The sequence below is a fragment of the Trichosurus vulpecula genome, chromosome 4 (genome assembly GCF_011100635.1).
Source record: "Trichosurus vulpecula isolate mTriVul1 chromosome 4, mTriVul1.pri, whole genome shotgun sequence".
In the NCBI taxonomy this organism is placed as follows: domain Eukaryota; kingdom Metazoa; phylum Chordata; class Mammalia; order Diprotodontia; family Phalangeridae; genus Trichosurus; species Trichosurus vulpecula.
The window spans coordinates 175,001,433-175,026,023 of NC_050576.1; the positions used below are offsets into that span (position 1 = coordinate 175,001,433).

The following is a 24,591-nucleotide window of genomic DNA, read 5'->3' on the forward strand; positions in this document are numbered from 1 at the left end:
AGAAGAGATTTCTAAAAGGCAAGTTTCACAACAGAAAAGGCAGCCTTTTTGCTTGGCTTAACACTAGTTAATAACTAATTGGGTTAATTAAACAAGCAGCATTCATGATTTGTGTACAGCTTGCCCATTTCCCCACCAGGGGCCCAGAAGCAAACCAGAAAGTTATTCCAGTCACAGCATGTGGATATCCCAGGCTGTCTATTCACAGACCTGGTGCTTCAGGACCTGCAGTATTTAATGATGATTCACTGCAATAAAGGGAATCTTTTCAATGTTCACTTGCTGTCTCCCTTTACTCATACAATCTATAGGTCTTTCTAGGGGGAAATAAAAAAGTAACCTTTTTCTCCAAGGAATTAATTTATTTTCCAGATCTTTAGAGGCCATTATGAAAGATAAAAGGACAGCTAGATGCTCAGTGGGTCAAGTTCCAGGCATGGAGTCAGGAAGACTCATCTTCCTGAATTCAAATCTGGCCTCAGATATTTCCTATCTATGTGACCCGGGGCAAGTCTCTTTACCCCATTTGCCTCAGTTTCCTCATCTGTAAAATGAGCTGGAGAAGGAAATAGCAAACCACTGCAGTATTTTTACTAAGAAAACCCCAGATGGGGACATGAAGAACCAGACACTACTGAAAATGATTGAACAACAAACGAAAGATAAAAAATTTTTGGCTTGCTTTTCTTGGCAATTTACATTTTTTTTTTTGAGGAAAGGAAGAGAATGCTCTAAAATGGTGAGAAGGCCAGGGATGGTCTAGATGACTCAATCACCTCTTAATCCAGAATTCTAGCATAGTATGACTTCTACAATAAAACAAATGCAAAGAACAAGCAAATGAAGCCAAATGCTTTAAAATTAAAATGACTGATCTTGGTCTCAGAGATAAGATCAGGAAATACCCTGGTCACCTTTTACTGGAAAGGTGGGGAATGATGATGGTCAGTAATGTTGCATAGACTATAAGTTGTGGTCATTGGCTGCGACTTAATTATATGTTGTTATTGTTACAACAGGAAGTTCTTTTGGAGGGGTGTGGGGGCTGGGGGTGGAGAAGAGGGTCAGTGTTGGAGGGTATGAGAGTCATATGCAGAAAATGCTTGGCAGTTTGGCATTTGGCAATGCTTGGCACAGAGTAGGCATTTAATATGTATTTACTGAATTAAAAAATAGACTATGATATGAAAACAAAAGGCATCAAAAATTGTTTAACATTTTAAATTAATTTAAAACTTTTATTTTTCTTAAATGAGAAGCAGCATGGCACAGTAACATGGCCTTTGAAGCCAGAAAGACTCAGATTCTAGTCTTACCCCTAACACAGGCTAGATGTGTGGCCTTGGGTAGGACCCTTAACCTTTCAGTGATCTAGGCAATTCTCTCAGGTTATAAATTGTAGAGAAGGTGCTGACCTGCATTGGTAGAGTCTCCTCAGTAGGGAATGTTCCATCCCAGTCAAATCACAAGTTAAGTCTCTCCCTATACCTACGCCCTAATTTTAAAAGTAAGGTTAAAAATTATATGTGTGTATGTATATGTGTGTATATGTGTACACATCCACACCCATATATATGTACATATGTATATTCAGAGAGAGAGAGAGACAGAGACAGAGAAAGAGAGAGAGGGGTGATTTTTACCTGTTCGGCAACCAGTAAAATAGTTGGGGCCTTGGGAGCAGCTGTAGATGCATGTACTGATGGAGATGGAACAAACGGAGGTGGCTTAGTTATACTCGGAGACAAGGTCTATTAAAACACAACCAACAGACTTTGCTTACTCGGAGTAAGCCAAATCGCTGTATCCCAGCTTTCCCACCCACCTATAGCTATAACCCTTAAATTTCCTCACTCGGGCCACAGTGAGGACTTGCCCAACCCCCGATGCCCCCACCCCCTCATCTCCATTTTCCTCTAGGAACAGTTCAGGTAAAAGGAATATCCAGGATAACTTTGACAGCCTGCACAAAGAGACTGAGTGAGGGCTGCGTGTCTGTGAGGACAGAGGGGGCATGCCCACCCCTCATCAGTGTCCACGACGGCTTAATATCAAGGCCAAAAAAAGCAGACCCTCGGGTCTTTTTTATTTTTTAAACAACAGCATCACCTCCTTCCTCTCCCTTCTTGAGTTACAGCAGAGCCTTAAGCAACGAGTCTCCTAGAACGTAAAATGTAATTGTCTCAGCAGCTTGGTATAGTGGATACAGTGTTAGACAGTCAGGAAGACTGAGTTCAAATACTGCCTCAGACACTTACTAACGGGGTGATCCCGGATGAGTCCCTCAACTTCTCTGTCCCTCAGTTTCCTCATCCATAAAACGGGGACAGTAATAGCATAGCACACACCCCACAGAGTTGTTACGAGGATCAAATGAGATAACTTAAGTAAAGCGTGTAGCAAACCTTAAAGCACTATGCAAATAGTATTTATTTTTAAAGAGCTATGCAAATCTCAAATTGCTATATAAATACTAGCTATTAAAATTAAATTCAGCAAAAGAAAAGTGTCTTTTTTAATATATTCATGTATACATATACATCACATGCAAACAAAATGACATAACCTAATTATTTTAGCTTTTAGACACAGAAATCAAGCAGACCTGAGTGATTCTAGGTCCTCTAGTCTCTTAGGACCGGTCACTCTAGTGAATAAAGCATCCTTTCAATCATATACTGGGGCAGCCGGGTGGCACAGCAGATAGAGCACTGAGCCTAGAGTTAGAAAGACCTGAGTTCAAATCTGACCTCAGACATCTATTACCTGTATGAAATGAGGCAAAGTCACTTAACTTCTGTTTGCCTCAACTTCTTCATCTGTAAAGTGGAGATAAGAATAGCACTTATCTCACAGGGTTGTTGTGAGGATCATCAAAGGAGGTATTGATTGTAAAGCACTTCCTTAGAGCACAGAGTGCTAACGTTGGCTTCCAACTCAACATTTGTAAACATCTTAAAAAGGAAGATCTCTCTGTTTTTAACCAACATAAGCTCTTACCACAAACTGGCAAAGGTGGATTGATGGCTGGTGGTGAGGCTACCTACCTCTTGTTTCTCTGTTTCAAGCTGGCACATAGTAAGTACTAAAAAATGCTCGTTATTATTAATTAGTAAAACAAACAAAATTATCATTAATTAATAATCATTAAGAGGAGCTGGATGGTACAATGGATAGTACACCAGACCTGGAGTCAGGAATACCCAAGTTCAAATCCTGTTTCAGACATTTATTGTGATCCATTTGAGCTCAGACAAGTCACTTAACCTCTCTCAACCTCAGTGTTTTCATTTATAAAGTGGAAAATAGTACTAGTTCCTACCTCTCAAAGGATCAAATGATCCATAATCAAGCACTCTGCAAACATTAAAGTGCTGAAAAAAGATAGCTATTATTCATTCCAAATCAAGGATTTCTTCAATGTGTATGGATCCAACAATAAATTCATATACTAAAGGAATTTTATGATCTCTATTTCTCTTATGAAATGTTTGCTGTTTGTGATCTTGGGCCAAGCACTTAGCCTCAATGATCCTCTATTCCTACACTGAGAAAATGAAAGGGCTGGATCAGATGGTGTCTGAGATCTTTTTGACTTCTAGTATTTCTTAACAGCTGCCTAAAACTAATTAAATGGCATTTCCTTTAAAATATTCTGATTCAGCTTTTTTTTTTTTCTAAGTTAGAGTGACTTCTGTTTCTCGCTCCAATGTCTATAAATAGTTCTCTCAGCTTTCTCTATTTCTACTTTTCACCCTCAGCCAAAATTGAATCCCATGCTCCCAAGCACTGAGAGGGCTGAGGTAGCACCTACATCAAATAGCAACTCTTATCATTCCACAATTCCTACAAAACAAGAATTCTTTGCCCATATTTGCTCCATAGTAGATGAGAGAATATTCTTACCTGGAACACACATGCAGACTAAAACACATTGGCTTCTGCCCAACATGTATGATTATCTTAAAAAGAAGGGCCCTCTTGTCATTCACTAGTATTAGTTCTTAGTACAAAGTGGTGAAGGTAGATGTCTGTCTGGTAACGAGGCTACCTACCATGTCTTTCTCTGTTCCAATCTCTTGCTCCGAAGAAGGAAACTGGACTCCTTTCTTGAGCAGCTCTAGGTATATTTCCTTGACTTCGCTCACATCCACACCTCCAGGGAAACCCCGTGACCATGTCTGTGTGAAAGAAGAGGGTCACAAAAATTTAAGAAAAATCTTTAATGAAGGAAAATGTGCCATGCAATAGAGAAACATGGGGCCTAGTTAGAAAACAACACCTACTTGAGATCTCCCCAATTCCACTCCAACACTTAATCTGGACTTACTATGCAAAAAGGTACACGATGTATATTATGTAGTCCATATTAAGATTTAAGATAGCCCAGATATTGTTCTAACATATGTTAGCTGGTGACATACATCCTCAATCCTAAACAACCTGGCATACGATAGCCTAAGGAATATATATTGATCAACATTGAGTCAAGAGAGGTCATATAATTAGAAAAGGCAGTATATCAATATATTGATCAATAGGAGTCAAGAGAGGTCATATAATTAGAAAAGGCAGTACATCAATATATTGATCAATATTGAGTCAAGAGAGGTAACATAATTAGAAAAGGCAGTATATCAATATATTGATCAATATTGAGTCAAGAGAGGCAATATAATTAGAAAAGGCAGTATATCAATATATCGATCAATATTGAGTCAAGAGAGGTAACATAATTAGAAAAGGCAGTACATCAATATATTGATCAATATATTGATCAACAGGAGTCAAGAGAGGTAACATGATTAGAAAAGGCAGTATATCAATATATTGATCAATAAGAGTCAAGGGAGGTAATATAATTAGAAAAGGCAGTATATCAATATATTGATCAAAATTGAGACAAGAGAGGTAATATAATTAGAAAAGGCAGTATATCAATGTATTGATCAATATTGAGTCAAGAGAAGTAACATAATTAGAAAAGGCAGTAGACTTGGAGTGAGACCTCTCTATATCTGTTTCCTCCTCTATAAAATGGGATCTTACATATCGGACTTAAGTCGCTAGCTCGTCATCAGCATCAAAGAAGCTCACGCTAATCTTAAAGCAAGTGCTACTTAAACATTAGCTATTATTATTGTTGATTTCATTCTAGTCTTGTTTTTGCCACTCCCTTGCTAACTAAAGGGGAATCACTAAAGATTTCCCAGTAGGAGAACGATGTGTGCAAACTGGTGTTTGCAGGAGATTAATTTGGCAAAGACAGAGGCAGCATGGAGGAGAAAATAAAGTCATGACCTTGAAGAAATCACTTAAACCCCCTGGGTCTCAGCTTCCCCATTAAAAAAAAAAAATGGGTACAGATATACAAGCTCTCTTAATCTTACACGGATGTTACATGAAGTAAGATAAAACTTAAAAGGAAACCATTTCGAGCTCTTGAGGAAGCTACTGTGACATTTCTGGGTAATTATTGACTGCATATACGCACTACTTTTTGTTTTTGTTATTTAACATAAGAAATAAAAGTTTTAACGAGATTGTAACTCAAATCTCAGCTCTGCCAAAGCGCCAAGCTGTGGCTGTACAAGGTGTTTCCAGTTCTTTGGAGATTTGTGAACAACTCACGGGTTACCATCCCCAGAGACATAGGACAGACTTACCATGATGAAACTCAAGATTTTATTCTGTATGTCTAGAGGCAAGTTGTATCTGGGACTCAGCAGCTTAACTAGATGATCTTTAGTGAAGTCCTTCTTCACAATCAGGGCCTGGAAACTTGGGCCACAGTTCTGCATGCACATGTCAATAAGCTATATTGAAGAGAAAACGTGAAAAATAGCACCCATTTGCCAGCACTCAATCAACACGGATGAGTCACAGCACACATCATCAGCACAGCCAACAGATGTCTGGGTGCCTTATTACGTACAAAGGCATCATGATAGGTGCTGAGAAAGTAAACACATCTAAGCCATAGCACAGCACCTATCCTTAAGTGCCTTATAATCTAGTTAAATAAAGGGGGCATAGACATAAAGAAGACACACAATGATACAAGGCAACACACGCCCAGTGCCGTTAGCCGCACAAACAATAGGAACCATAGGAATTAAGAGGAAGGAGAGGTGACCAGGCGTGGGCAGTCTTAGAAGGCTTCATGGAGGGGGGTACATTTAAGGCAGCCCTTGATGGAAAGGTTAAAATTAAACAAGCAGAGATGAATGAGCACATTCTAGGCAAGGAAATGGTATCAGCAAAGTTAAGGAGATCAAAATGAGTACAGTATTTTCAGGGTTTATATGGAACATCTGACTGTCATGGAAGGTTTATATAGGATATTACCGAGAGATGAGGTTAGAGGGCTAAAGAGGGATTTGACAGACCCTAGAGGGATCTGAATGTCAAGCTATACATACATACATATGTATATACATATACACACACATATACATATATGTGTGCATATGTATACATGTGTGTATATGTGTGTGTGTGTGTGTGTGTGTGTGTGTGTGTGTATGATGCTGGCTCACTGTGTGACTTCTGGGCACCTTCTCTGGGCCTGCTTTCTCATTTATACAATGAAAGCATTAAACAAAATAGTCTCGAGGGTCTCTTCCGGCCATAATATTTTATGATTCAATGAATTTATTCCATAAGCAAAGGGAAACCATTCAAGATTTTTGAGTAAGAGAATGATGCATACAAAATGGCACTGGGGGAGGGGGTTAATCTGACTCAGAAAGAGGTAGCATGTTATAATAGAGTGATGACATTGGAGTCAGAAAGACCTGTGTTCAAGTCCTTCCCTTGACGTGTGGCCAAGTCAATTAACCTCTAAGTGCCCCCAGGCAACTCTCTAAGATCAGACATTTATAGCTCAGGCATGGAACTGGATCCCCTTCAGGGCTGGCTTGCTCACACGACTTGCACTTACGTTGGCAGGTCAGGGGTTTCCAGCAAGAGGCATGACACAAGTTTACAAATCACTACTCTTTAAGATCTTTGGGATAACCCTGGTGTAGGGAGATCTACTGCTGCTATTTTTTCTGAGTCTCCATTGGTGTGTTTGCCATTTCCACAAAATCGATTGTTATGGCAAATTCTTACACTTAAACATTTACTAAGCTATAAGGCAGAAGAAGCAAGCATAATCATAATATTTACTCACTAGAAGGCAAAAAAGAAAAATAATCAAAGCCTCACAGTCTGTAAATAAACCCAGGTCACACTCTCCCACCAACGTACACAGTGTCTTTTGGAAAAAGTGAGCACACATCTAGGGAACCAGCGGAAAGAAGAGGGCAGATAAATGGGGAAACCCATGTGCCCAGAGCAGCTCACAAAACTGCACAATAAGGCACTAATATCCTTGGTCCCCCGAGGAACAATTCACACTGCACAAAGCCACTTTTCTGTTAGCTGCTTCCTTTTTGCTCCTTACAATTATTCTCCTGGAAAAAAGCCACCCTTCTTCTGCTCTGCCCCGATGAAGCAGTGATATGCTCTTTCACCTCATGGCCACATTTAATTGGTTGTTAAAAAAGTGTTATATTACTGTACTGACAAGCAGGAACCTTAAATCAGATAGTGGTCAAGCTCCTTATATCCACAAATCATCAGGGATTCTGCTGTCAAATCAGCTCCAAGCCTCTTTTCTCCAGCAGGACAGATACAAAGCCTGACTTTCCCTTCTGCTTTTCCTTTTTCAAATGGAGAGCATAGTAGATGGCAGTAAGAAGTTTCCTCTCTTTCAGGTTTCAGAGGACACCAGAAAGCAACAAACTCAACAGCTTTGTACACAGCAGCAGGATTCAGCTCTCCCCCGATGAACATCCAGAACCTGCTCTCATCTCTCAGCAAAACCACGCCTCTCTTCCAATCAGCAAGTCCCCAGCATAGCATATGAAACATCATTTGCCCCAGCTAGGAGCGCTTCATCTTTTCTGAAGCTAGGTTCTTGGGATTCCTCCTGCACTAAGCTTATTCTCTTACTTTCCTCCTCCTCCTTTCTATCTCTTCTTAGAGCTTCTTTTCCTGATACCTTCTTAGCAGCTCCTCAGATGGGAGTCTCCTGGTGGTCAGTGGCTCATCAAAACTCAAGAAATACATCTTTCCATCAGATCTGAACCTATACTGACCTTCCCATAGTCCCCGCACAGTCATTTGATTTAAGCTTTGTCAATTATAAATGTCAAAACTCTAAAAACAGTTGAAAGCAAATGAGCTGATGGACCTATAATATTAAAGCTGTCACTGCTGTCTTCAAACAGGTTCTCTCCCTACATTCATCTGAGGTGGTGCACTACTCTGTCTGGTCCTCAGACTAATCTGTGTTCAACATTTTACTGAAAGATTGTGTTTCTTCACAAGTTGCTTTTTATCAGTCTTCCTTACACAAATGTTTTTATTTTTCCTGCCCCCTTTCAGCAACCACATTTTTCACATATGAAAAGAGCAGGCAGTATTTTACACATTCATTCTTTCATTGACTTTGTTAAGCATCCATTACATACTAAGTGTTGTATTACAAGATGGGGATATTAAATTAAAAAAAAAAGAGTCCCTTGCCCACATGGTGCTTATACTCTGTTGGGGAGGGACAGGGACATATAAACAGAAAATTAAATACAAAATATACACGAAGTAGATAACAGTATTACTTTCAGGGAGAGGGCACAAACAACTGGGGTGGCCAGGAGAGGTTTCCTATTGGCTGTGGCATTTGAAATCAATTTTAAAGTAAGCTAGGAATTGTAAATGGCAGTGCTGAGGAGGAAGTACATTCCAGGCAAGGGGCAGCCCAGACATAGGCACGAAGACTGCAAATGGAATGTTGTATACGGAAAACAGCAAGCAGACCAGTTTGGCTGGAATCTGGAGCATATGAAGGTTCAATAAGCCTTGAAATTTAGGACAGAGCCAGATCATAAAGACTTTTAAAAGCTAGAGTTTTTCTTTTCATTTCTTTTCAATTAATATATTTTATTTTTTTCCAGTTACATGTAAAAACATGCAAAGAGGACAGCATATGGGTAATAATCGAGTAAAGGAGACTAAGAAGAGTCAGACAATAGAAGACCCAAGAATGAGTAATGTCATGAAAACCAAGTCATTATATTTCCTGAGAGAGATTAGTCAATATTCTAAAGTGCTACAGAAAAATCAAGAAGGATGAGGACTAAGAAAATGCCATTGGATTAAGCAATTAAGACATCATTGGAAACCTAGGGGCAAGCAATTTCAGTCAAACAATGAGGTTAGAAGTCGGAAAGCAAGGGGCTGAAAAGTGGAGGGAAGAAAGCGGAGGCAATGAGTATAACACAACTTTTTCTAGGAGTGGCTATGAAAAGGAGGAGACAATAGCTTCAGGGAATCAAAGAATGGGGAAGATCTGGGCATGTTTGAAAGCACTAAGAGTCACTGAATAAGGAGACTGAAAATACTCAGCAAAGAGATGACTGAAGGTGCAAACTCACAGAGGAGACAGGAGGGATGGATTTGAGGAGAAGAGCTGGTGTTTAGAAGAGTCATCTCTTTATCCAAGACTAGAGCAAAAGAGGAGTGAGTGTTGGGGGAGGGGAGAGATGACACAGAGGTAATTTCGAGGATGTCTGAATAGAGGTTCTCTGTTAAAAAGAGAGGGTAAGAGTGTGGGTGACCTGGAGCAAAAAAGAGAAGGTTTGGAATGATGCTAAAGGAAAGTGGGATCGAGAGTCAATCAGGAAAGAGTAAAGGGCTTGGCATGCAAACATGTATTTATAGTAGACTCAGTCATCAAAATTTAATTGCTTCCTCCATCAGTGTTCAGCCACATGCATGCAGATGGCGGGAATTATCCAGAATTGGGGTTTAGAAAGGGATAATCGGTGTAGCAAGAGACAAGGGCCTCAAGGGTAGAGGATGGGGTAAAGCTGAAATGGTTTAGTTTACTACAGGGTAGAGGTTTTGAAGGGAGTGAGATCATAGGATCATAGAATTTGAACTAGAAGGGCCTTTAGAGACCCTTGAGTCTAACCCCCTCACTCTAATGGAGGGGGTAGCTAAGGCCCAGAGAGGTTAGAGGATTTGCCTATAATCACAAAGGTAACAAGTGTTCCAGGTAGGATCTGAACTTGGATCTTCCTGACTTCAAGTCAAGTAACTCTATCTATGATACCCCTCAGCTATCTTTTCAGCTACAGCAAGGAGGACAGCCTGGGAAATCTTAGAGGGAGTGGAACATAGGTTACTGATAAGATTTAAGTAGTTGACTTGCACCAGTGGAGGGAATTTTCACAGAAGGAATTCCCTTCTATCTATAGGGTGTTCCAAAAATCTTAGTGCAGTTTAAAGTTACTAAAGCTTAAAGCACCCCCTCCCTCCCCATCAGATATCTGTCAGCAGATAGGACGCATTGGAGGACTGAGATCCTAAAAGCATGTTACCAGTTAGGAGGCTCTTTCAATAGACCAGAAGTGATGTGATGTGATAAAAAGACTATGGTACAGTAACAGAAACAGAAAGAAGAGAAACGTGACACCCTTGAAGAAAGAATTAACAGGACTTGGTGAATGACTGGATATAGAGAGGGATGAGGAGAGCTTGAGGTCGGGTAGCCAGAAGAACAATGGTAGCTACCCTTTGAAAAAAACAGAAGGGGGAAATAACTTGAGGAAAAAAATGGAATTTTGCCTCAGATATGTTGCAATCCAGCAGGCAACTTGAGAAGCAGGAATTCGATTCAGGGGAGAAGACTTGAGAGTGTTGAGACAGACTTGAGAGAGATGTAGAAGATTTAGTTGGAGTCATGGAAACCAAAGAGATCTTTCTGGGAGAGAGTGGAACATGAAAGGGTCAAAAAATCTGGGGTTATTCCTGCATTTAGAAGGTAGGAAAAGAGAACAAGCCATTAAAAGAGATGGAGAATCAGTAGGAGAGAAAAGAGGACAGCCAGAAGAACATTTTGCCATGGAAAACAAGGGAGGAAGAAGTCTGCAAGAGATGGCAGTCAGTAGTGCTGAACAGACCATAGTGCAGAAAAGCCATGAGGACAGGGTTTTGTCATCAGGATATAATTTAATTATTGATTTGGGATTTGGTCAGACAAGTCAAAAATGCAGTAGCAGCTAAAAATATGTAGCCAGAAGGAAAAAGGAGAAACCATTTAGAATTTAAAAAATAAAATAGGATGAGTCCACTATACTTTCAAATGGATAGCAAGAACATGGTTAGATAAACTGATGACTTTTGGTTTGAATGTAGTATTTAATGAAAAAGATATAATGGTAAAAGAGGCTCAACACCACCAGAAAAGGTTAAATCATTTCTTATCATTTGGGACAGAATAATGCATTTAGGATAGAATAAGTTGCCTGAATTCTACTTACTAATTACTTCATTTCCTGAAATAATTAGGAAAGTGCTGATGGAGAGTAATTTAATATTGTCGTTGTTATGAGTGGAATTAGGGATTCCTTTTTCTTAGTTCAGCTTAATCTGTAGCTATCCATTAATTAAAGCTCACTAGGGACTCAAAACTAACCCCTGTGCTCCATGAGGCAATGGAAAGGCATGAAGCTAGCTTAAAATCCTTTTTTAAATCCTTAAAATCCTCAAATTGCTTCCATTCAAAAGAGAAGATGCTCGGTAAGCAAGCCAGCAGAGATTGTGTCTGCGTGTGAAGACCACAGACAAGTCTGTTATCTGCTCATGTTTCCCCAGATGTCATAATCCTAAATGAGAAAGCTGCTTCCTGGTCTTAGCTTTACTGCCTGTTTCAAAGACAAACGGTGCCTAGCACATAGAGAAGAACTGTGAATTATGTGGAGGAACCGATTCATGACGTAAGGGCAAAGAACTTACAACTAACTTCCTTGAGGTCCTAGAGAGTTGACTGGGGGTACACAGAGCTGTAATGACTTGACTGGAGTTATATAATTGTGAAGCGTGAAAAGGCACAGAAAGCATTAAAAACTAGATTTAAACCCAGGCCTCCTCCCCCAAAACCAAGATCAAAACTGAAAAACAAAACGTGAGCCACAACAGGACCCACCAGTACAAGTATTTTTCTCTTCACCAGAACAAGCCAGACTAGCCAACAATCCTACTGGCAGCTGGGTGGGCAAGGGAATAGAGTACTGCACCTGGAATCTGGAGGACCTGAGGTCTAATCCAGCCTCAGAAACTTTACAGCTGTGGCACTCTGGGCGAGTCCTTTACCTCTGTCTGCCTCATTTATAAAGTGGAGATAAGGGCATCCATCTCCCAAGGCTGTAATGAGGAAAAACTAAAATAATATTTGTAAAAGGATTTTGCAAGCCTTAAAAGTGTTATAAAAACGCCAGGTATATTTTTATTGGTATCATCATCATAATCTAAATTTTAATCTCAGAAATTCATGCCAAAAATTGGGCCTGCTATAGGAAAATGCTGTACTGAATTTGAGTACCTTTCCTCTGTTGATTATTTTATATTTATCCTATGTATATAGCTTGTATATAGTTATTTGTATGTTGCCTCCCCCTTAAATCGTGAGCTCCTCAAGGACAGGAACCATCTTTTGCCTTTTTTTTTTTTTGTATCTCCTATTAGCACAGTGGCTGGCCCTTAGTAGACACTTACTAAATGTTTTTGGCTGACAGACTTAAGAGATCCCAAACAGGTAGGAGCCTAATCAAAGGAATTTAGGGAACATGTGCTGGGATTCCAACCTAGATTGAATCCAGTTCAGCAAATGTTTGTTATCTACCCTGTGGGAGGCTGGGGAATACAAAAATGAAAAAGGAAAAAATAGTCCTTGCCCTCAAGGAATTTACATTCTACTTTGGAGAAACAAGATGTGAACAGCACATAGGGGACAATTTAAGGCTGGAGAGAGCACTAATAGCTAAGGGGATTAGGTAGGTTCTTCATGTTTCTTCTAAGAAGCAGTTTCTATGAAATTGTATTCTGAAAAATAAGCACTTTTTCTTAGATCTTTCAAAGATGAAAAGGGTTGTTTACATTAGGGAGCTCACAAACCGGTCCTTATTTATTTCTTAGAACACTGAGATTCTGGGATAATTTGGAATAACCTTTGGGTGACATCAAATAGCCAACAATCTTTATACGAAATTCCGATCACTTAACATCTGAGAAAAATACACATACTTTTAATGTGTTCTTTGTAGCACCTAGTACATCACGGGTGATAAAATCTAAATTGACACTGATATCATGAAAGGAACCAATGGTGTTTCTTCTTTTCTTTTCTTTCCAGCCCATTTCTCTAACTGCAGCTTGAGAGGTAGCCCAGCATAGTGGCTAAGGGAATAGCCTTGAAGTCACACCAGGCTTCAAGCCCCGCTGCCTCTAACATCTATTAGCTATGTGACCATGAGTATGTCATTTCATTTTTCATTGCTCCAAGAACTGAGACTAAAGTTGACTCTAAAAACTCTTAAGTCGTAGACAAGATGCCCAGGTATTGAGTGTCTGTTTGGTGGAGAGTTTCCATACCTGGAGCTTTTGAAACTGCTGGTCCAGATTCAAAACAAAAACAAAATTCCCTGCAATTTAACCCATTTTCACAAAAAGAAAATAAAAAATATGTCTGTTCATTTTTATACATTTAGATACTGGTGATGAGGTACACGGAAAACATGTCCTCTCTACCCCTAGGTCTCACTAATCTTTTTTTCTGAATTCTACCAGCATTTAGTGCACATTTCACAATTTAACATTTGACATACTTTCTTGCTTCGAGAAGAACATGAACAAGGGTTGCATGTGATAGGCAGGCACCACTGGGCTGTGATTTCTGTTGGTGGGACAGAACTTTTGAATCACTGTGATCACTACTTTGAATCTTTTCTTCTGTATTACTCTTGTCTTTTCAACTAGTCTGTAACTTCCTTGAGGTCAGAGACCATGCCTTGTACATTTTTCAATATCTCACGGCAGTATACTAGCATTATGAGTACACAGGAGAGGCCAAATACTTGATTATGGAAAGCACCCCTTTCCCTCTCCACGGAATTGGTTATAACAATGTTCAATGACCTGACGTATTTCCATCACTATTAACTATTTTAAGGAAGACTCATCCCCAGCTCAGCTTCTTGGAACCTAGCGAGGATGCTTCCTGGCAAATCACTATCTAAACGGAACACTACTATTGTACTTGAATTAACAGCAGGGAGATCTCAATGTAAGCCAACTCCCACTCACCTATTCAAACAGAAAAACCAGTGATCCAAATTAACAGACAATAGAGGAATCTTTAAACTTGTCTTGAAAATTTTTATATGATTTTTTTACGAGTGCAATTTCCTTCAAAATTATGTTCAGCTTAAGCAAATGCTGAGATTATAAAATAACTGAGCACACACTCTTGGAACAATAACCATTCTGGAGTTACAGCTACTGCTCCATTGACCACAGAAGGAGATGTCGCACTGGATGAAATACTGGGCTGAAAGTCCTAGTCCTGGCTGGACAAAACAGCTGGGTGAACTTGGGCAAGCTAATTTACAACTCTGGGCCTCAGTTTCTTTGATGAGAGGGGCAAACTAGATAATCTCTAATTGTCTCCTCTACCTCTATGATTTTGTGATTCTCTGCTTCACTCCTACACCAGAACCTACCATTGACAAGTATTGATTTGGACAACACGAGGCTAAGAATATGTAGTTCTAAAAAGAACAGCTGAACTGCCATTAAGGCTTGGTGAGACAAGAAGGAACAAAGGAGACTAAACTACCTGAGAGATGACCACTAGTTGTAACCTCAACAGAAAGGAAATATAAGAAAAAAGAAAGCTTTGGAAAGGAGGAGGATGGATTAGAACAGATATAAAACATCTCTAGAATTCTACTTGGAGAATCATTTCATTGATTCGTTAGGGCTATTTAGCACCGTCCTCGTATTGTTATCAGGTTGCTGCTGTCCATGTAACAGAGCCACAGTAAATGGTTCTTAATGATTGAAATTGGAAACCTGAGACATTCCAGTACCTACCCAACAGCTCTCTTGATAAACACTCCCAAAGCTCACAGGTGAGGCATGATTCTGCCTGATTAGCACTGTAACCATGCATAACTGATGTGATGCTGGAATAAATAGAGAGGCGTGCAGGGAAAAGGGAAAGCAATACAGTTTGTATTCAGGTGGAAGGAAGGCAGAGTTTACAAGCAGTCAAGTAAAAAGACAACTCACCAAGCTTACTGAAGGTCACATGGAAAAAAGATAGCAGGGAAAAAAGGGGGACAAGTCAAATAGGCTTCCACACCCAAATCATGGATAATCCAAAACAGTAAAGCAAATGAAACTAAGATCAAAGGAAAAAAAGCCCTTAATTCAAAGCCAAATGTTCCTAGAAACAACCCAAACAGCAGAGCCATCTTGATGCAAACACAACAAAGTGTTAGTATTGCAGGACTCCAAAATGTCACTGGATAAAAATAATAGCATCTTTTAAGGGTTAGGGTGGTGTGTATGTGTGTGTGGAGAGAGGGCCTATTTTCAGCAACATATACACAAATGGCTTGAGTGGGTTAAGGCTCATGATGCAGTTCTGAAATCACTTACTCCTTATTACAAATTAGGACATTCTCAGAATCCTGTTGCAACCAAAATCCTTACCAAACGTAAGTTACTGTTCCATGAAATTAAGCAGGACAAGTACAACTTCCTCAACTGCTCATCTACTCCACTGTTTGGCTCCCCATAAATACAGTCCTGTGCTGATTAAAGCATTACCTCCTTCTAAGTAATAATATATATTTATATGTATGCATATACATGCATGCATGTATACAAAAAATATATGTGTGTACATAGGTATACACGCATACTAGCATACACATGTGAACTGTGTGCACACATACCTGTTTGTACACACAGTGTCCAACACATGTTTACACATGCATACGTAGACAGATAAGTCAGACAGACAAGTAGACAGACAGAGGGGAAGGCAGACAGACAGATAGGTAGATAGATACATAGATTAGAGATGGGGAGGTGGAGTGCCCTCTCTTTCTTTAATATATATAGATATACAAATACACACATATATACATATATATATATATATATACACACATACACATATACACATATATATGTGTGCATTCCTGCTGAATTTTTAAAAAAATCTTTCAGAGGGCAAAGAACTAGGAATTTTAAATCTTAAATGTGATTGCGTTAAAGTACTCACCGATAAGGTAAGTTGGATCTCCTTGTGATTACAGTTTTTAGAAATCCTTTTCTTCAAAGCTCTTACTGCCTCTTTTGGCCTGTGATAACAGGGAAGCACAGTAAACAAATCGATCTATTTTCCTGATTTCTAAAAATGTTCAGAGATAGAGAACCCCAAGGGGGATCATGAGTCAGTTTCCCATGCAATTAAGGAAAACTACCGAACTATGGGAATAGCAGAGGCAAAATCATACCACTAAATTCAAGGTTGCCTAAAGTCCAAGTCTCTGGACTACCAAGTCCAAATTGGTTTCTGTTTACCACACTGTGTAGTTTATAGTGAAATGTCCTTCAAAAAACAGTGAGGCTTGTTAGTCACCTCCCCCACTAATGAATGTTTCTTGACCGCCTACGTAGTGTAACTGGCAACATGCCACAGGAATGACTTTTATCAGCTTACATCATTGCTGTTTTAAGCAATGGTTTCCAAACCCCAAGAAGTTATTGCAAGGGGTTATGCAAATCTTACACGCACCAAATATTGACATTTTGCTCTTTTTTAAAAACCTACCTGGGAATTTCATGGATATAGAAAATTAACTCTAAGAAAACCTCCTCTATCAATGCAGTTCAGTGACCGCGACAATAGTATGAGAGAATTGTCTGGGGTCACTGAGAAGTTAAGTGAGCTATCCATGGGGGACACAGCAGTGTGTCTCAGAGGTGAGATGTGAACTCAGGTCTTCCTGGCTCCAATATCAGCTCTCTAGCCACTGTACTATAGCTGCGTCTAGTATTCAGTAGCAATAAAACTGCAGCATCAACATAGTATAATGTGACTTCTGTAAGTTGGATACTTAATTCCCCACACAATCCAGTATTACTGTTTTTCAAATATAGATGCTACTAGAATGAATAAAATCCAAGCAAAAAGTGTAACAGAACCCAGAGTGGATTTTTGTCATCAGGTATTTTCTCAATCAAAAGGTACTCATAACAACTACTATCATATAAGTGTTGACAAAATTTTTTGATGTGGATAAGAAATCCTCACATTTGAAAAAGTGGAAAACTGCTATTTTGTAGCAAAAAAAAAAATGAACTAATTAGAATTCAGAGGTTGAAGTTTATATTACCTGTTAACATTTCTCTGAGGCTTATTTCATCCACGGAAGAAAGGTTTAACTAAAGAAATTAATTAATTACATGGCAAACATTTAAACTACTGGAGAGCAAACCATTTTCAAGTGCCTTAGCACTCTCAATTTGTATATAATAAATGGATGTCAGCTACAAATTTTGTTTTTTGTATTAAAGTATAATAGTCAGGAACTCCACTTGACAGCTACTAACCTGAACCATGGACCAGAATGTAATCAAACTCTATTCCTCAACATAATCTATGATCCAGACTAGTTTTTCCTCTTAGTTCTGATTAGTGAAACTCCATAGGGTAACTTCAATGGATTGGTGATCTCAGAGACATCTCTCTGTATCAGATGAGATCAGAGGTATCAAATGTGGCCCCTGGGCAGCAAGTCCCATACCCTCACAGAACCAGATTAAAATGGACTTGGAAAATACTTAAAAAAAAACATAGATAATGTTAATATATGGTTTTCTAAGTCAATATGAGCCTGCAGGGATCCTAATGTATCTGGTTTCTATTTAAATCTGATATAACAGGCATAGATCAGAATCTATTCGTGCCTTTCTATCCCATGCAGTGCTTGTCCACATAGTCTCAAATCATTTATAACTGATCCACTCAATGCGATGGAGGCTTCCTCTAGGTCTTTAACACGATTCAGGTACCAGTTCAGTATGGGGGCTATGCATACTGTCCATTAGCCTTTACTCTCAATACATGACCAGCCCATCTCCTTTTCAGGTCATACATCTCTATGATAATCTCTTTTAGACTAATTCTAGAAGGCACAGAGCTTATGCATGAAGCTTGTGAACTGAATATTCTGGAAACAAGGGTGTTTCCAGAAAAATGAGCTGGGTCCTTTGAAGATGTTCCTCTTCTAGCAGGCACCGGTGACTCCCTGTACGTACTCACCCATCTTTGCTGGTGATAATCACGTCACAGATGTGCATGAACTGGCCCCAGTCTTCAGTCTGAACGCCTGCAAATGTAGCCTTTTCTGCAAAGAAAAGGCAACTGTTTTTTTTTACCCTTGGCAAGAACAATTTGAAGATAATCTTTCATATCCCTGAAGCAGTCTGAAATCTTGACAGGAAAGTCTCATTAATTTGAAACCACCAAAACTGAGCAATAGGATTCATTCATTCAATTAACATTTATTAAGTGCTTACTGTGTACAAAGGGAGGTGCTAACCTCTAGGGATATAAATACATATCATAGTTTAGAATCATTTTGTATTTTTTTTTCCTATGTGTGGTATCTCCCAGTAGAAAGTAAGTGCCTTGAGGGCAGGGGCTTTTGTTTAACATGTGGAATTGAGATTCCACTTAAATTCAATTTGCCCAGTACGGTTCAATGGCATTCTTTTTAAAAACGCAAATATGTATAATTTTATACATATTTATACAAAATCCTAGCCTTCAGGGTGATTACATTCTACTGTGGAATACAACTAGGTGGCCATAGCAGACTTGGGAGTCAGAAAGACCTGAGTTCAAATCCAGCTTCAGCAACTATTAAGTTTAATGTCCCTGGGCAAACGACTTCATTTTTCTCAATCTGGGTTTCCTACTCAGTAAAAAGCATGTAACAACAGCAGGGTGGTTGTGAGGATCAAATGAGCCAAAAGAGCTTTGCAAACCTAAAAGATCTTTGTAATGCTGGCTATTATTATTAATTACTATTATTTAGGGATACATAAATGGAAAATTATCTGAACCAGAGCTTTCATTATTGAAGGAAATTTTCTCTGCAGCAATGCAAATAGATAACTCATTTGTAACTTAGGGGTCTTGGAGAATTGCCTAAGGCGACAGGAGCTTAATTCAAGCTTAGTTCTCAAAGGTCATCCAGCGTACTAGCAATTCCTGCTATCCCAAGCACCTAGTTTCCCCTCAAATACCTATATACATACAATCTACCTATCCATCTCCATTTCTGTAGTGATTTGGGGAGATAGGGAGAATACTTGGAGGGACATAGAGGGAGGAGGTCATGACTTGGAAATGCCTCCGGAAGAAGGTGGGAGAAAGCACAGCAAGGCCATAAAGAGAGCTGGGGATTCTAAGAGGCAGAGTTGAAGTCGGAGAGCATGATTTAAAATCTATGCGCACTTAGAACCTCCGGCAGTTCTCACCAGCCAGCCTATTAGTAAGGCAGTTCAGGTCCCAGTGACCAGCACCAAGAGCCAGAGTTGGCTGGCTGAGAAATCCCCATCGTGCCAAGTGCTTCCTTACTTGCTTAGAAACGGAGTGACTAGAATGGCAAGGCTGAGTCTCCTTCACATTATCTCATGTGAAACTTCAGACAAGAAGATTTTAGGTGATTAAATCCACAAGGCATAGCTTTCCCCACGGCAGTAGATAAACTTTGAAAAAAAAATAATAAAGGCTATCCCAGAGCTATAATCCCAGAGCTGAACTTTGGGTTCAGGCAAACATTTGGCTGAGTGGGTGATCTGAACTTTTCATACTGTTCATGGTGGGGTAAAGGGGAGGAGAGCAAAGCAGGGGATAGCACTTTTTTACAGGCATGCCAAAGTATACACAGTGGAGGAGTAGGGTGAGGGGGAGAAGGTTTGAGGGGCCTCAGCAAGGCTGCCTAGAAAAGAAAATCCTCCTGTACTCAGGTTCTACAGAAAATGAAACTGCCCAATAATTCCACCACCGGAGTTATTGCTTTGATATTCAAAAGCAGTCTTTAAAAAATGAAAATACATACAGGGAAGAGTATAAAAAGTCCCTTGCGACTTTGGGTAAATCAATTAAAAAGTCAGTTATAACTGTGTGAATAAGTTTATCAGATCCTGCCTTCCAACAGGGAGGACTAGAAGGTTGGAGGGTAGGAGGGATATAGGAGAGCAGAATGGGTGATGAGAAAGAGTTCCAGGCACTCATGATGTCAATTTGTCTCTATCACAGCCTTAATTAGGGCCATCCATAGGCAATTGGGAGGGGGTGGTGGGAGAAGTCTGATTTCAGGGAGGGGTCAGGGAGGGGTCAGGGAAGGGCAGCTAAATAGCACAGAGGATAGAGCCCCAGACTGGAATCGAGGACACCTGAGTTCAAATCCAGCCTCAGACACTTACTAGCTGGGTGACCCTGGCCAGGTGACTCAGCCTGTTTGCCTCAGCTTCCTCATCTGTAAAATAAGTTGGAGAAGCAAATAGCAAACCACCTCAGTATCTTTCCCCCAAAAGAACCCCAAATAGGGTCACCAAGAGTCAGACTTGACTGAGCAACAACATTTAGTCAAGACTGGATGAGGTTCCTTCAGCATGCTACTTGACACAAAACTTCTGCCCAGAGCTCCACCCGACAGCCAAATACTGAAGATGGCCTCTGAGACCAGGATTCTTAGACCACAGACATTGGGTTCTTAAGACATCATACCACCTTTCCAGTTCCCTGGAGCAAATGAATCAATCAACAGGCTTTTATTATGCACCTACTACAAACAAAGTAGAGGATAGGTCAGACAGCTGCCCTCTACTCGGACACAAGTCAGCCACATTGTCTTAGCAAGTCACTTAAACTCTCAGTGCCCTAGGCAACTGATTCTATAAATTGCATAGAAGATACCAAATTGCAAGGTGAGAGGGAATTCTCTCATCCGGGATTTCCCCATACCAATGAACTTGCAGGTCTAATCCCTATTCCTATATTCTAGGCATTGGGAAAACAAAAGTGAGAAAGTCACTGTCCTATTATTACATTCTCCAGGGAGAGAAAAAAATGTTCACAGATAACTAAATACTGAGTATTTACAAGATAAATTATACAATGATGGAGGAAGTACCCTTGACAATCAGGAAATGTCTCTGGAACAAAACACTTGCAGAGCTGAGCTGGTTCCATGAAAGTGCTTAAGTACTGGTTTCTATTCTATTATACTTCAGGGTCAGACTGTCCCAGGGGAAGAAAAGGAATAAATTTTGCAGTCCGACTCCCCAAGCCTCAAGTGGCTTTCAGAGCCCTCCCTCCCAAGCCCTATAATTTTGTCTAATCTTCACTCCTTTGTTTATCCAGGAAACCCACAGGTCAGGCTTTTACGGTGCCAATTTCCTTTTTTTAATGAGAAAGGCCCCATTGTGACAATAGTTTGGAATAAGTTTCTGGGCTCTCTCCTAGAACAGTCTCCTCCCCGCCCTCCCCAGGCTCCAAAAATCAGAGGCAGGGCACCACAGGTGGGGCTTACCCCCCACAATCCCAGGTTCACCTGGCTCACTTCTTTCTCGGGGGCCCGGAAAAAGAGAAGTAAAATCTTGGAAACCACACTAAGGGCCAGATACGGGCTCGTTGCCTACGAGGGAGCGGAGGGGTTTGGGAGAAGGAACTTGACCAGAGTCTAAGGTCCGGGAGCCAAGGTAGGGTGCAGGTGTCATGAATTCAGTCCTCGGCTGGCAGGGGAACTGCGCAGGAAGCCGGCTCAGGTAACTCCGCAGAGGTGCTCACCCCGCCTCTGCCGCCTTACCTATCAGGTGGCCCACTGAAGTCCCGAAGGGATCTTTGTGGCTCTTCCCAAACGCCATGGTGAACCCTTCGAGCCGGGCCCAGGAAATCCGCCTACGCCCCCTCCTCCTCGTCCTCCTCCTCCAGGGACCGGCTCCTCCCCTGCTCGGCGCTCCCGGCTCCTCCTATCCAGCCGTATTCTCCCGTACTCTCGGGGATCCTGGGCTCTCGCTTCGCCTCCTCCCCCTCTCCTAGCCGGGCGGGGCGTACCGAGGCACCCAGCCCACCTGCGGCGCACCCAGTCTCCCTACCCCTGGGGTGGTCCGGCTCGCCCACCCCCTCCAGCGGCCGGGAGCCTTCGCCGGGCTGCCTAGCCCAGGGTCGCCACGAGGCGGAGCCGCTCGCTGCCCAGCCCGCAGGTCCAGACTCGCGAAGGTAGCGGAGCGCCGCGGAGCGCTGAGCCCAGTGGGTGTGACGTGACCGGGGCCGGTGCCTGGGAGTCCGCCGGGCTCTCGGGAAGAGAAGCCTGCCCTGTTCTCTTAGTCCGGCTCCTGGGCATAGGGGCAGCATCTGCCTGACTGGATCAATCTGTGTTTCCAGGGAAAAGCTATTCCTGGGAGGGAGGGACGTGACATTAGTTAGGGGGAAGCTCTGCTGCTGTACCCGGGCAGGCACTCCCCTAACCTGGACAGCTTGCTTACTGTGTAGCTGTGTGTGATCTGTGATTGGAGATTGCCTTCTAAATAACAGCAAGGGCAAGAAATAATTAGCCTAGCTAGGCCATTAGGAAACTGCGAGAACCAGGAACTGTAGGGAGTGGGGAGAAGTGGTTCTTGGGAAGGTAAATGTTAGTCCTTCCTTCCCCCCTCCCACCACCTGCCTGGAAAAACAAAGAAAAAGGATGTTCTGGGATGAGTGCCTGTCCCGGCTTTTGGCCCTGGGGCTGGGAGGGAATGGGATTTATGGGAATCTTAAACTTGCTGACTAGGTAGGCAATCTCTATACACCCTCCAATTGTTACCTTCAAATTCATTTCCATTTCCTCCTGCCCCAGTTAACCATGGATTAGGAAATATTGGCAAGAGTGAGCAGCTTCTTCGTAGCTGTAGCACAAGTCAAAGTGGGCTGAGACCTGAAGTCAGATGACAGCTGCTTGGCTCTTTGGTCTTCCCTGCCTTTTTTCCCATTTTTCTTTCCGTGGGTCTAGGCCTAGTGCCACAACCCCCTTTTCAGTCCTGGAGGTGATGATGAGAGAAATAAGAACAAATAGAAAATGTTTAATAAGTGGGTGTTGATAGATTGGATGGTTGAATCTTAGACTATTTCTATATACACGTTTCAAACCCCCTAATAATATACTGTCTTGCTATTTTGATTTTATTATATACATCTTTCTTGAACTAAATGGGTTAGATATTTCTACTATGATTATAGTATTTTATTGTACTTATGATATTTCATGGAGTGGGATCTATCAGTTACTTCTAGTCTCTTCTCACCTTTTGTTCATTCATTTAAAAAGCATTTATAAGTGCCTACTATGTGTTAGGTACTGGGAAGACACAATGACAAAAACAAAGCAGGCATTGCCCTCCAGGAGCTTAAAATTCTATGTTGAAAAAGCAAAACAGACACGGATTGAAGGCGAGGAACAATTTCTGATGTCTCTGTTGCTATCTATATAACCTGAATTGAATGACCCAAGATACATTCTTAGTTTTAAATTCCTTATAGCTTTGCTTCACCTACTTACATCGTTCCATTGTCCACCCATTCTTTGTGATGTCATTGTCTCAGTGTTCTCCTGGCACCATTTCAGTCTATGTACAGCCTGTGGTAACACGGGAGAAACGACTTTCCCATAAACCAAAGCTTGTACTTGTCTTCCTTTTTGCCTACAGAAAGAAAATGAAATTGGAGGCAAAGTGAAGTTTGATCCAACTTGTGCTTTGCATTAATCTGAATGGTGATGCGTCCATCCTCAACACAGAGTCGATCCCAATAAGCACTTGAGTTGGAGAGAGCAGATCGACAAAATAGTTTCCCAGCTGCTGCCGTGCAGGGTCTTCTTCACTTGGTAGTTTCGTTACCTGTATTGCCTTTGTCATAATGTGAACACACTTAGAAAAAGGGGTTAGGGGCATTTACTTGGGTAAAAATCTGTCACTGGTCATAGATTTAAGATCATGGATCCATAGCTGGAAGGTATCTCGGAAGTCATCTATTTTGAAACACATTTTTAAAGACAAGGGAACTGAGAACCAGAGGAGTTAAGTGATTTTTGTCAAGGTCATACAGCGAGCAACAGTGCTAGGATTCAAACCAGGGACCTCTGACACCAGATCCAGTGATATTTCCACTCAATCACTGTGGTCTCATTGGTGTAGTACTCCCGTCACTGAATTAGGATAACAACCCCACCCGTGTCTTCTCATCCTGTGTAGTCCTTGTCCTTGTCTTGATGGACTGGAGGACCTCCTTTTATTCTTTTAACATCTTGAGAGTACCAGTGTAACAGGGATCTGATGCGTTATTACTGTCTTTTTCTTGCTACATGACCAGCTCATTTATTTTTATGGTCATATATTTCTCAATGATATCAGTGTTGTTCAGTCATTTCAGTCACGTCCTGTTGACTCTTCATGACCCTGTTTGGGTGTTCTTGGCAAAGATATCAGTGTTTTGCCATTTCCTTCTCCAGCTCAGTTGACAGATGAGGAAACTGAATTACCCTTCATGATATCAGTACTCATATGACTTCACCATTGACTCTCCTGGTGATTTCATCAGCTCCCATGGACTCAACTAGGTCCCTGATCTAT

The 24,591-nt window shown here is 41.0% G+C and overlaps 1 protein-coding gene across 2 annotated transcripts in view; it reads right to left on the reverse strand.

Annotated features, from left to right (window-relative positions):
- Positions 1 to 22,233, reverse strand: part of TOM1L1 (target of myb1 like 1 membrane trafficking protein) — a 47,666-nt gene extending 25,433 nt beyond the window's left edge. The window contains exons 1-6 of one of the 2 annotated variants that reach the window (XM_036754760.1): positions 21,792 to 22,233; positions 18,233 to 18,317; positions 16,187 to 16,265; positions 5,667 to 5,816; positions 4,056 to 4,181; positions 1,644 to 1,751 (exon numbers count right to left, since the gene is read on the reverse strand). In XM_036754760.1, the coding sequence (XP_036610655.1) occupies positions 1,644 to 1,751; positions 4,056 to 4,181; positions 5,667 to 5,816; positions 16,187 to 16,265; positions 18,233 to 18,317; positions 21,792 to 21,849 (606 nt within the window). In that variant the 5' untranslated portion in view covers positions 21,850 to 22,233. The remainder of the gene's footprint in view (positions 1 to 1,643; positions 1,752 to 4,055; positions 4,182 to 5,666; positions 5,817 to 16,186; positions 16,266 to 18,232; positions 18,318 to 21,791) is intronic. The other variant, XM_036754761.1, reaches the window with a different exon arrangement.
- Positions 22,234 to 24,591: the final 2,358 nt, after the last annotated feature.